Source organism: Phocoena sinus, chromosome 10 (genome assembly GCF_008692025.1).
Source record: "Phocoena sinus isolate mPhoSin1 chromosome 10, mPhoSin1.pri, whole genome shotgun sequence".
NCBI classification, from domain to species: domain Eukaryota; kingdom Metazoa; phylum Chordata; class Mammalia; order Artiodactyla; family Phocoenidae; genus Phocoena; species Phocoena sinus.
The window spans coordinates 45,610,017-45,623,660 of NC_045772.1; the positions used below are offsets into that span (position 1 = coordinate 45,610,017).

Genomic DNA, 13,644 nt, shown 5'->3' on the forward strand with positions numbered 1-13,644 from the left:
ATACCTATGTAAATACAGCAAGAAATAAAATAAAACAGGAGGCTGAAGGTAATGGGGAAGAGCATTTTGTTGTCTACTTTTCTCCTGCTTTTTCTCAAACAAAATCATTTGTATCTTTTAAGGAATCCCTCTATTATCATAAAAACATTCCACCTCCAAAAGTGACATCCTGGAAGTGTTATTCCAAGAATGTCACTTTAGCATAACTAGAAAAATATGAATAATATACATGTATTTTAATGCTCTTCCATCTAAAATAAATTACTTGATTTCTTAACAACTTGTCTATTTGACATTTTGGTTGAGCTAAGAAGTAGAGCTTAAAGCTCTATGTTGCCTCTTAAGGATACAGAGAATTGATTTCTTCTTATTTCTGCGGAAGTTCAACTAGGCAAGCTACTTGTGTCAAGTCATTATAAGATTCAGCAGAAGTAATGCATTAACGTTGGTTGATATTGCCAACAAATTACAGTATATGATACAATTTCTGTTCCATTATTTTCAGTTTGCCTTTTCATCAGGTTAAAATATGCAGAAGAAACAAACATTTGCATAACACTGCTAGTATTCAGATTGATTCATGTTTCATTGCGGAGCCCACCAAAACCAAGAGAACCTCAAAAATGGCAAGGCGTTTTTGAGAAGTTTCCATTTTGACCACATCTATGCAGACCACACATACAGCACAGTGAAAAATGCTCTTTGAACTTGCTTCTATCGCAACTGCAATTTGCCTACGGTTGCAATAGTTTAAAATTGGTAATAAAAACTCCCAAGATCGAAAGAAGTGATCCAGTGGATCATCCAGCTACTATTCAACTGTTTCCAGGAACTGAACAAAGTTACAGGATCATGGAAGTTACACGTCCCATTTAAAGTTAAGGTTGTTAATCAAAATGCAAATTATTACTCAATGACAAAACATTTTAAGCCAAAATGGGTCGTTGTTTAGACTCTGTGTTTTTATGTACTTCAGTGAGTCAGTAAAACTCTGCCATTTCAGAAGAGAAGTGTTCCTGCTGAATATTCAGTGCTATAAGCAAGCACGTAGTCTATTGTTTTTTAAATAACCATTCTAGTAAACTAAAAACATAATGCAATAATGCCAGCAAAATGTATGTAGGAAGTGGTGCACATGTGAATAATCGTGTTATAAAAACAGAGCATAAAATTCATAATTGTTTTCATTTTTATACACTAAATACTGTTATCGAAAATGAGCACTGAGTACTTGAACACCATTGATGAAGAGTATTACGAATGCACTAAAATTACTTTCTTGTGCCATAATATTAGGTTTTCATAAGAATAAATAAACTAGTGTCTGCGATTCATTTCTTTAATAGTGGAAAGAGAAAAAGTATTATGTAAGTATTATAAAGTACTACTACTGGTAGAACTCACAAAGTCTTGAAAACAGTATCTAACAACTGATGTGCCTTTCCCTTGGTACTTGGAGCTTTTCTTTTCCTGTACTAGCTTCCAGTGACAAGGAAGGCACCCTCCTGACCCTTTGGTAGCTGGTTTGCTGACAGAGAGCAGGGCCATAATCAGAGTTGTGAGTTCCTTTTGTTTCACACACTCTTCCCACTCCCTCAATCCTCTCCATCTCAGTGTCTGGACCAAGCATGGAGCTTCTCTAGCTGTGAAATACCACAGCCTTTCTCTTCTCTCCCTTCTTCACTGTGGAAGGGCTCTGCCGCTTCCTCTCCCCCATCTTTTGAACTCTGCTTAGGGGGGCAAAACAAACAGCAGTGGAAGGGATGTCCACAGTGACCATTTCCCACTGTCTTGCTAGTAAGGGGAAACCTAAGGCAAAAACATTGAGCCTAAATGACCTTGTACCAGCTCTAAGGGTAGATGTCCAGTCATGTAATAGTACAATCGTATTTCATACCCACAAACGTGCTTACTAGTTGTCAGACACCATTCTAAGTGCTTTATTACTTTACTCATGTAATCCTCACAAATAACCCCATGAAAGAGGATATCATTATCCTCATTTTCCAGATAAGAATACCAGACGCAGAACATTTAGGAAACTTGGCCAAGGTCATAAAGCTAATAAATAGCAGAGTCAAGACAGAAATCGAGGCAGTCTGGTTCCAGAGTCCCTGAACATACACACACACCTTTCCACCCAGCAACACAACTAAAAGTGGCTCACTTATTCTTAAAGAGATAAAAAGTAACCAACAGTGGCAATTTTACAACTTCATTCTTTTTCCATCCTATGATTCTTTTTTTTTGAGTGTGTAGTCATGAGGAAACATCCGAATACTTAAACTAAAACTTCACCCAGCAAATCAACACAGGTCTGCACTGGGAGGAATCCATTCTCCCCTGTCCCTGCACAACTGTTGCCGCCAGAGCTCCTTAAACCCTGGGGCCCCTTGTTTATTCAGAGACTGAAAAGGCACACCTGGAGGCAAGGAGGGCAGGAGTGAGGAGCCTGGGACCCTCCACCTCAATTCAGCCCCACTCAGTAAGATCTTGTCAGTCTTATTTCACTCTCACAGCCCACTCACCAGCATCCAGCTGTGCCTGTCTGTGAATCATTTCAGATTGTCCAAAGAACTGGGATGGGCAAGAAGTGTTTTGCATCTTTATATTCTCTCAAATCCTATGTAGCAAAATTCTGTTGGAGAGAGCAGCCACTCTCTAGTGGCAAAAAGCAGGATTGCATGGGTCTTTGAGAAACTCTGGAAGAACCCAGCCACTACTGTAAGTTTGAAAGGGTATAAAGGACACACAAAGAATTAAAAGGACGATAAGGTGATGATCATGGCTGGTGGGTAGGAGGATAAGCCTGGGGCTACAGAGGGATGCCCTTCTTTACAGACTGTCAAACACTTATGCGTTAAAGGTAGACTATTTCTTCTTCACTCTTTTTATACCATTCTTTACAGCCATGCTTAAAGAAGTGAGTCTTATTCTTAAAGAGACAAATATCTTTATGTCATCATCAAATGTCATCAATCATCCTCAAGCAAACCTAAACTGTTGCCCTGTACTGTTGTCTCAAGCCCAACCACATACACAGTGGCAAAAACTGATTTTAGGAAATAAATATGTTATGTAAATCCAACACAGGGAAACCAGTCACAGGTCTATCTTTGCTTGAAAGAGATCCAGAGCATATAGGCCCTGTTTAGAGTTGTTCTGAATAAATAAAAACACAGGCAAATTAACTTAACTCTTTCAGAAATAAGGTATACTCTATTACTATCCAAGGTGATCAAAAGCACAGCAAGACAAACACCAACTGTATGGATTTTCCTCCCTGAATAAGTGATTATTAAATGGTCAAAACTTTCTTTCCCCCAAAATTTCTAGATTTAGTTTACTGGTGGCATTTTGAATTGTGACCAAAATCCAACACTGGACTCAGTTTGGCCATATGGTTATGTGTGCAGTGACAAGAAAACAATGAGCTAAGTCCATTAAGGAATCATATAAAAAGTTTTCAAAGAAACAAACCATTCTCCCAGATTTTTCAGTTCCGAGCCCTCTTTAGAGGGGCAAAAAGCCATTTACTTCAACTTGCTCATGTAAAGGTATCCCCTCAGCAGAGTAAGTGGAGAAATGGGGCTGCTTTCAACATAAAAACAACATGGTGGTTTTCTTGTTTTTATTAAATACCATGATTATTAATTCACTCCAGAAAAAGTACAAGGCACCAAACCACGTATGCTAATACCACAAATGATCAATGACTACCCATAAAATCCTCTATGCTCTCCACAAGATTTTTGCAAAGGAGTTTTTGGCAATTCTCTTTGAGAACCACAATTTTATCTTCTCATTTTACTTGGAGATCATGGTTTCTCTCTAAATAACCCTTGACAGAAAAAGACCTCCTTTTTTCATCCTGTCTTCTGTCACTGTGGCATGTCACAGACCCAAAGTTTGTCACAGAAAAACAGTCTCCCTTCTGAAAGTGAATAAAATGTTCATTTACTTTGGGTAAACTTCCTCTTTCAATCCGGCCATCTGGATCTAAATTAAGGTACCCTACTTTGAACATGGGTATGCTCGCCATCTGGCTGCCCCAAAGTGACAATTACTTCAGGTAAATGAAGACCTTGCCTAATTCTAAGCAGGCATATTCTACTATAGGATATTATGGCATGAATACACACCCTCCGCATCTGCCTGCTGCCCACCTACCTGAGGGAAAAGGGAGTATATATTCTGCCTAACAGAGGTAATTTACTCTGTAATTTACTCTGCTGTGTGTAAGCATTTCAAATTTAAGAGAATTATTTTTAATATTCAACAAGTGGTGAATTTCCCTTTAGCCAAATGATTAACTGAGAATAAAAGATGTGCCTCAAGTGGAGAAGCCTTAAGTTCTAACCGGGAGCTTGTCTTCCAACATTTATTGTAATATGGGAACCAGGAGAGGTAAGTCTTCCCTGTAGAACAAAACCAGGGAACCTTCAAAGGGTCAAAGGCATACAGCACATAGTGAAGTCTAATTTTCCTGCCTGACCCAAAGTACATCTCTCAGACCTCTGAGGAGTGAGTCAGAGAATCAGATTGATTATTAACAAGTTGTTTCCACACAGACTAAGTAAGGTAGACTGAATGGTAGTATTGATCTTTTTAAATATTTCAGGTTGCTCATTGTGACTCCCCATTGTCAGATTAAATATTTATTTTCTTTCCAGAAATTATCTGATAAATTGGCAAAAATTCTGACTAACTAAAGACCAAAATACGTAATCACTAATCAAATGAAAATTTAGAGTTTGCATTTATGTCCTTTTGGAATGAAGGGGAAAAAAGAGGAACAAGTACTTTCTCTAAAAGGCTGTTTAGAAATAAAATCATCCTGGTATCTCCAGAAACAGCAAATCCTGCACAACTATTGGGATGCAGAGTTTAGCCACAGGTGCACTAGGTTAAACTCTCAACCGTCTTTGGGGAAAACTGAACGAGAGAGTTTGAATACAAATATGCACTAGGGTACAAGAAATCAGTTATGGGTCAAGCGGGAACATCTGGTCTTTTTAAGAGTCCTGTTCATTTTAAAACACTGACCAAAACAAGCTCAGTTCCACCAAATATATTTTGGCATGGCTCAAAAAACAGGACTTTCTGGAAGTATTTATTTCACCACAGCAAGATTTATCAGTAATGATATGCAACTCCCACTACTGACATTTTGACATAACATGCAAATGTGCCTTCTATGCTTTTCCCCCAAATTTGATATGATTGTGGATTTTCTTTTTAATCCCTTTAATCTGTATTCTTTAGAATATGTCAGAGAAAGTGGTGGGAGGGGGTTTAAATTATCCACATCTGATCTTAGGAGTTTGAAAGTGAATAATTTATACATTCACTTATAGGAGACTTTTAATTATCATACAACCACTAAAGCATTGGACAATTTATTTAGATGAGGCTACACCACAGGACTACTAACACTTTTGTGTTCTCTTATAACACACTGAAATTTCCCTAGCCTCTTATACTATATCAGCTTCTTCTGAGAGCTTCCAGACATCATGAGCCCTGGTCCAGGGATCAGAAAACCAAAGTTTGAGTCCCAGCTCTCCACTGCCAAACCTGCTGATCTCAGGAGCCCTGGACTGCTCTGATCCCAAGTTTTCTGCTGTTGTGAGACTCTCTTGAGAACAGGGGAGGCTCTGCCAGTGGCATCATTACTAATCTCCAACCTGCCTCCACTCCTAAGGTTGTTGACTTCATTTTTAAGTTCATTTTGGTTATTCCCTGGCCCTACAGCCATTTAATTAATCAAAGTTATTTTAAATGCAATAGGCTAGGGCAAAAAAGCAAGAATCGCTTGTTTATTCATTCAACAACATGCTTGAGAGCTTATACCACAGGACACTCATAACATGAGTGGGCACTCTATGTGCCAAGTATAGAGTTAAGTGCTTTTCAATGCATTTACTCATGGACACCTGCAACAATCCTATGTGGATATTATTATTATTATTTCTCCAAGTTAAAACTAAAAGTATAGGTTCTGCAGCCAAACTGCCTGAGCCTAAAACCTGCTTTGCTGGCTCACGATATTACAAGTTACTCGACTTCTTGGTGCCTCCATTTCCCCATCTGTACAATAGGGAGTGTTGACAGCATCTATCTCATGGGGTTTTTGTGAGATTGAGTTAATACAGGATGCTCATTAAGCACTAGAGGCTGTTATTGTCAGGAATTGGTGACTTAGCTTAATCAGCTTCCTCAAGCCTTCACAAGTAGAGTTGCAGCTGAGATTTGAACCCAGTTCTGTTGGACTCTGAAGTCTAAGCTCTAAACAAGCGATGGAAAGCCCCACAGCCTCACAAAAAAAAAAAAAAAAAAAAAAATAGAAGAAGAAACGGAATACTGCCCAAATCTAAAAACCATCAAAGGCACTCACTAAGAAGGCATTTGAGACTGACGGTTAGCTTTCCCCCTTTCACCGCTGGAGCCATTTCCAGAGGCAGTAACTCGTGAACAAACTGGAGTCACTCTGTGTTAGGAGAGAGCTGGCAGCACAGGCAAGAACATTTCTCGCTGGCACTGGCCATGGCAGCCGCCAGCACCACCACCAGCCCACCCCCGCCCCCTTACTCTGTCACTGGGACTGGCTCTTACTGCCGAGAATCTCAACTTCCAGTTTTGTAAAACTTCATGGAGCCAGAGCCTATCCAATACTCTGCGCTTCCAGAAACGGGCATGGTGGGGGAGGGGAGGATCTTGCCCTGCCTGCCCTGTCCTGACATCTAACCGGGATGCGCTGCTGCCCTGGCCTCTGGAGCTCGCGAATTTTCCCTCGATGGTAGTAACTAGGCAGGCTTTTGATGTCACCCTGGTCCGACGTCGCTCAGATTACATACTACCCTTTAAAAAAAAAAAAAAAGTTGCTGTGTGCCCCAGGCTGGCTAAGGAACTTTGATGGGTCAGGGGGTCCCAGACTAGAGGAGGAGTGGCATTTGGCACTGGTGAGACTGGTGAGTTTGTGGAGTTGGCCGCAGGGAGAGCCCAGGCACCTGGGAGACCCCGAGAGTTCTGGGTGATGGCCGTACCTCTCCTTCGCTTCCTTCCCCCATCCCTCGCTTCCCGGGTATCCGAAGCTAGCCCGGTCCCTGGGTGGCCGGCTGCCCGGCGGTTTCAAACAACCTGGCTGGGTGGGGCGGTGCCGGGCACCGCCTCCCTCCTTACCTTCTCTCCCCGTGGAGCACGTAGGAGCTGCGGAAGAAGCCCAGGAGCTCGTTCTCGATCAAGGCGTTGTAGATGATCTTCAGATTGTAATTCCTCTGCGCGTCCAGAGTCCTATTCAGCACCACCACCAAGACCTGGGTTGGCGGGTAGAGGAAAAAGCCGGCCACCGGGACCGCCCCGGCTACCCGGTCCTCGGCCACCTGCACCTTCTCGACCGCCACACGGGAGGCGTGCAGCACGACGTAGCGAGTGGCGTTCCGGCACGAGATCTCCACGTTGACCTCGCCGGAGAAGGTGAAGTTCTCCATGAAGGCGGTGAGCATCAGATTGTAGTGCAGAGGCTTGAGGTGGCCCGACAGGCGCAGTTGAGTCCACGGCTGCCACTGCTGCCGCTCCTCGTCCGACGGCGGCCGGGCGGATGGGGTCTCAGGGTTGGCTTCCCCGCCTGCCCCGGGCTGCGAGGAGTCTCCGCCAGCATGGTGGTTGCGCCGGGCCGAACCCGGAAGGCTTTCGTTGCCGCCGCGCGCTGGGAAGCCGGCGGGGCCGCCGTCGGCGCCGGGCGGTAAGCTCGCCCCACACTCGTCGAAGCGCAAGCTGAGCAGCACCGCGAGCATGGTGACCGCGAGCAGCGCCACGATGGACACGGCGAAGGCCAGCACTAGCCGCCTGTGCACAGTGATGTGGCGCTCGGTGGTGCGGGGTCGCACCCCCATGGAGTCCGCCCACGGGTCCGAGAGGCCCCTGCCGCCGGCCCGCAGCGCGGCGTCGTTCTCCCCCATCGTGGCCGCGAAGGGTGAGCTGCTCTTCTTAGCCCCCGCCGCCTCCTCCTCCTTCTTCTTCTTCCTCTTCTTTTTCTTCTTCTTCTTTTTCTTCTCCTCCTCTTGTTCCCCCCGCTCGCCGTCCAGGGCCATCACACCGCCTCCTGCTCCTCCCCCGCCCCCTCCGGCACCTCCCGCGGGGGGCCCACCCGGGCCACAGCCAGTTCAGGCATCAGAGAGCGCACGCGGGCGGAGGGCGCGACGCCAGCTGGGACCCTGGGTAGACTGGCCCGGCTTCTTTTAAGACGGGCTCTGGCCGTAGGCGACAGCAACCTCGGCGCCTCCCATCAGCCCCGCCTCTCTCCGGACACGGGCAGCGGAGGCGCGGGGCGGCGAGCTCTGGGACGCGCCCAACTTGGAAAGCGTCTCGCTCGCCCCAACGCGCGCTACTTCTCCGGCGGGCGCCGGGCTCAGGGGCACATGCTGCCCCCGCCCCTGTGCGCCTGCGGCTTCTAGCTCTCAGTCCCCTGCGCAGAGCTTTCGCCTGGCTTTCCGCGGGAGCCTTCCCGCGGGTCCTCGGCTGGCAAGTACAGAGAGCGATGGAGAAGGAAGTTAGGGCTGCCGCTTTCTCTCCCCACTCCAGCGGCTGCGTTCAGTCCTCTGGGTGGGATGTGCTCGCAGCAGCAGTGGCGACGGCAGCAGCAGCGGAGGCGCCCGAGCCATGCACCCCGCAGGCGGGGACGAGAGGATGGCCGGGAGGAAGAAACCGGGGTGAACCAGCCCAGTGAAGTCCCAGGGCCGCAGAGCTGCGCCGGAAATCTGACCTGGAGAAGCCTTCTCCTCCAGCCTGGACACTTTAAGCAGAGGTGGCGGCATACAGCGTGAGGTTGCACAGCGGACAGCGAGCCTCCCTAGTTCCGACGTTGCTCTGACCTGCGGAGATGACAAGTGAGCAGGAAGTGTCCGGCCGGGCCATCCCCTTCAGGTAGATGAAGCTCCGGGTTTGCTCTGTGTCCCCGTGGGGAGAACCTGAGTGCGTGTGTGCGAGTGTGTGTGCGTGCGTGTGTGCGTGAGCGTGTACACACAGGTTCCGGGTCTAGATTGCCAGAGCTACTCTGGCTGCATTCAGGGACTGAAACTCCCCGAGAAAGGCAAAGGAGCGAGCGAGAGAGCGCGAGGAGACTGGGAAGACGGGAGGGAGGAGAGCGGCTGAGCGGCAGAGGCAGGCGCTGGGAGATGAGAGAGCTTTTCTCCGCTCTATCACACCAGACACACACAGCCACAGAGGGGGTAGCTGAGCCGCGTGCAAGAAGTACCCTGTAAATCGTCAGCGCAACAAGCCCCGCAGTCACCCCTCTTCCGGACTCTAGCCCCACCGCGCTTCCCCGGAGGCATCGTTGGAGCCTTTGGCTATTGACGCCAAGAAGCAAAGGAAGATCCGGCTGGGGAGACGAAGCTGTCTCAGGTTTCACACCAAGCTCGCCAGAGGGTTTGGAGGATTGTGTGTAAATTGAAATAAATTCTCCAAAGCCTGACTACGTATATGATACTGTGTGCTGTGTCCAGGTGTGCAGTATTAAAATAAGGGTTAGCAAGGAAACATTAGAATCCTCCGGAAGTCAAGGCTAAAGAAAAGAGACGAGTTTTTTCCCATCGAAAAATTCCTGTTTTTAGATTGAGGAAATGATTAAAATCTAATACCTAAAGTGTAATATTCGGGACCACAAACTTGAGACTGAGAAAAGCTGAGGACATGAGCCCCATTACTTTAGAATGAGAACAGTGAACAAGTATATTCTGTGGTCAGTTCTTCACTTCACCTAGCCACAATTATTTTTTTTTTTTTTTTTGCTGTTTTCAGTGTTATCATGAAAATCGTTTAAACTTTTTTAGAACAGTTATCAATAGGAAGTGACCACTGACAGCAGGATCATCAAAACAGATTCATGTACCATCGGCTGGTTATGGATTCTTGTCTAAGTTTGTAGAAGCTTTAAATATAGTGCAGAGTATGTATGAGTATATGGGATATGCAGCCTATAGAATTTGGGTGAAGAACTCTAATTGGAACAATATTCAGAAAAGAGCCACTCCAAAGGTAACAGCTCACAGGCAGGAGTCTCTAGTTTTTAATGAAACAAAATGTGATGGGCTTCAGAGTCAATTTTTAAAAGTGCAGAATAAAAAGAGAATGAAGTAATTCCTTTTTACACATTTCTTTCACATCTTCAAATCCTGAAGGCATTAAAAGAAAATCATGTCCCTAATTATTTTCTTACAAAAAGGAATGTTTAATGCCACCAGCTTTGAAGTCCTGAAAATATACATTAAGGTACTGTGTTTGGCTTTAAAAGCATGACCAAAGACAAGAGCCCAAAATATGCATCAACTTCAGCCTGAAAACTACTGAAAACACAGCCCTATGTTCAGTGAAGCTCTTTACCATCTACCCCTAGATGGGATACATTCCCAATGCCATACATTCTAAATGTCCATTTGAATCATTTTTTTTCGTATCTTTATTGGAGTGTAAATGCATTACAATGTTGCGTTAGTTTCTGCTGTACAACAAAGTGAATCGGCTATATGTGTATATGTATGTATGTATGTATGTGTGTGTGTGTGTATATATATATATATATATCCCCATATCTCCTCCCTCTTAAGCCTCCTTCCCACCCTCCCTATCCCATCCCTCTAGGTTGTCACAAAGCATCGAGTTGATCTCCTTATGCTATGCAGCAGCTTCCCACTAGCCATCCATTTTACATTTGGTAGTGTATATATGTCAATGCTACTCTCTCACTTCATCCCAGCTTCCCCTTCCCCCCTGTGCCCTCAAGTCTGTTCTCTACGTCTGTGTCTTTTGGAAAAAAGGGAACCCTCCTGCACTGTTGGTGGGAATGTAAATTGATACAGCTATACAGCTATAGTCCTCTCACTATGGAGAACAGTATGGAGGTTCCTTAAAAAACTAAAAATAGAACTACCATATGACCCAGCAATCCCACTCCTGGGCATATACCCTCAATCATTTTTAAATGATGATAAAACGAAGTGCCAGGGTGTTTTGTTTTTTTGTTTTTTTTTGTTTTTTTTTCTTAAGCATGTTGTATGTGGGCCGTTAGCAACAGACCAAGGGAAATGCCACATTCTGTTCAAGTTACTTTTTTATGCTCTGTTTTTAAATCTCTGTGCTCTTGCTGTCCATATGTATCTGCCTGTATGCATTTTAAGAGTTGAGGAGTCGAGGTTAGTTTGTTTTCACAGAATCAGGAAACAATACAGGCAGGCAAAAAGAGCTGTGTGACTCTTCGCAGCTCACCAAACTTCTCTGACCTTAGGGTACTAATCCAGCAGTTCAGGATTATTGATCTAAAGTCCATGGATTCAACTCACTTGTATTATAAGAGGGATCTGGAACCACCCCCAGAAGTCTGAGAACCACTACCTAAATGAAGAGGTTACCCACTAAAGGATCTTTAAGACCTTTCTGTAAAATGATATTAGTCAAGAAAAGATTCAAAGAAGGCTTTTTCTGTTCTTCTTTGTATTTTGTCTGTGTACTTTTGAAAATTTCTACAAGGCAACTCTACAAGACTTCAGAATTAAAATATATTTACCAATTAGTAAAGTCTCTACCGGCTATGATTAAATTAGTGGATGGGTTATTTTTGAGACCTAAGTGGAGTGAACACAACTTATTAAAACACTGATTCCCCTAAAATGCAACTTTAGCCAATAAACTCAATATCAAGGTCAAGTGGGTAAATATTTTTTCCTCTCATATCAATGTTACAGAAGGGTCCCAGTGAGTTTTTCTTAATTTCTGAAAGTACATAACGTACCTCTAAGAAGCAAGTACTTTGGTATAATAACTTTTTAATTTTATTTTTTAGAGAATGTCTATTCTACCTTCCTCAAACCAAAACAAAGAAAGGGAAAATTTCAGATGGTGTACCTAACAAAAATCTTAAAGAGATGATTCACTAGTATTCCTATAAAGAAGTTGCCTTCAGTGTGTAGATGACTAAATTGGAGACACTCTGACTTTGTCAATGCTAGAGCCATGCAGGGGAGTAAGACTTTCCAAATTGCTTGATGCTCCTCTCAGAAACACGTTTATTATTGGGAGAATTTATGATTATTTTCTTTAGCTAATAAATGTCTTTAAAGCCATTTTGTGGCCATATTTGATTTAGATGCTTGTAAAAGTGAAAAGAGTCTGAATGTTTAATATCCATAAGGCCAAACAAGTTATTAATTAAATCTACACCTAAGTCCTATGACTAATCAAACTGAACTATTTTCAGTGAATGTGCTGGCTTCAGAGGCTTTACTCTTTGATTGTTTACACCTGAACTGCTTTTTCCTGTTCCCACTGGTTTGTAGGTAGAGGCACAACTGAAGTGTCCTTTTATACTCAGCCCCTTCAAGTGTGATTAGCACTTCACTTTCAGAAACAAATTGGCTCAGGAGAAAGAACTAGATACAAATCTGCCCTCACCTCCCTACATTATCCTAACCTACTTACCTGACTCCGTTTCTTGATGGGTTCATGTACAGAAGTTAAATAGACTAGGTAACCTCCGAGATCTCTTCCAGTTCTCAAATTCTGTAAAAGAAATTCCAAAGCTAATACAACAGTCTCTTTATGCTCTCAGGGATTTTTAATTAATATTCTCCATTGAGAAGCCAAAAAAAATCAATTCAAAACTCAAAGTTTAATGAGTAAAGAGACTCTGTAAAAACACCCTGTACTAGCGAAAGCATATGGAGAAAAGAAAACAGCCCCTGCTACTCTGGCAGGGGAAACAGGACTGATCTATTTTATGAGAGGGAAGTGTCCCTGAAGACCCCACACAATCGGAGACCAATGCAAACAGTGAATGGTGGGAATCTCTGTTCACCAGCTGAAGTGGTGCTGCCCTGTGACAATAAAAGCAGTTCGAAGTTTGAGATGGTAATAACTTGATGAAATTTTTAATTTGGGGAAACACAATATTGCACACTTCTAATATTTTATAATACATAATTTCAAAATTTCATACCATTTGACCACTGCATCTGTTGACATTGTTACAGGGTAACATTAAGAAATACCCTTCTAGGGCTTCCCTGGTGGCTCAGTGGTTGAGAGTCCGCCTGCCGATGCAGGGGACACGGGTTCGTGCCCCAGTCCGGGAGGATCCCACATGCCGCGGAGCGGCTGGGCCCGTGCGGCTGGGCCCGTGAGCCATGGCCGCTGAGCCTGCGCGTCCGGAGCCTGTGCTCCGCAACGGGAGAGGCCACAGCAGTGAGAGGCCCGCGTACCGCAAAAAAAGAAATACCCTTCTAGATAGAACCTTCCTCAAGATCTTAATGATGGAAAGAGGAGGACTGTTTAAAATTAGCCATAATTGAGACAGTGCAATTCCATAATGTCTACAGTTTGCTAACTACAATTAACACCTTGATTTAACTGTTATCTGACTTCTGTTTATTTAAAAAGATTAATCTGAATTGATATCATATCTGGATTGATATCATATCTAAATGTGACTGTCTTCTTTTCTCACATAAAAATCTGTGAAATGATAAAGTTTTAAAGGGAAAACATTCCGTAACCTATTAATGTATTACTACATGTTATTAGGCCTAGTAAAGTCTCATAATTATGCTAAAACAGAACAAGTATTATAACATAAAAAGGGCCTCTCTAGAT

General features: G+C 43.9%; 1 protein-coding gene across 1 annotated transcript in view; it reads right to left on the reverse strand.

Moving 5' to 3' along the window:
* TRHDE (thyrotropin releasing hormone degrading enzyme) overlaps positions 1 to 8,001 on the reverse strand; it is a 404,965-nt gene extending 396,964 nt beyond the window's left edge. The window contains exon 1 of the mRNA XM_032647249.1: positions 7,183 to 8,001. Within this exon, the coding sequence (XP_032503140.1) occupies positions 7,183 to 7,961 (779 nt within the window). The 5' untranslated portion in view covers positions 7,962 to 8,001. The remainder of the gene's footprint in view (positions 1 to 7,182) is intronic.
* Between the last annotated feature and the right edge of the window lie 5,643 nt (positions 8,002 to 13,644).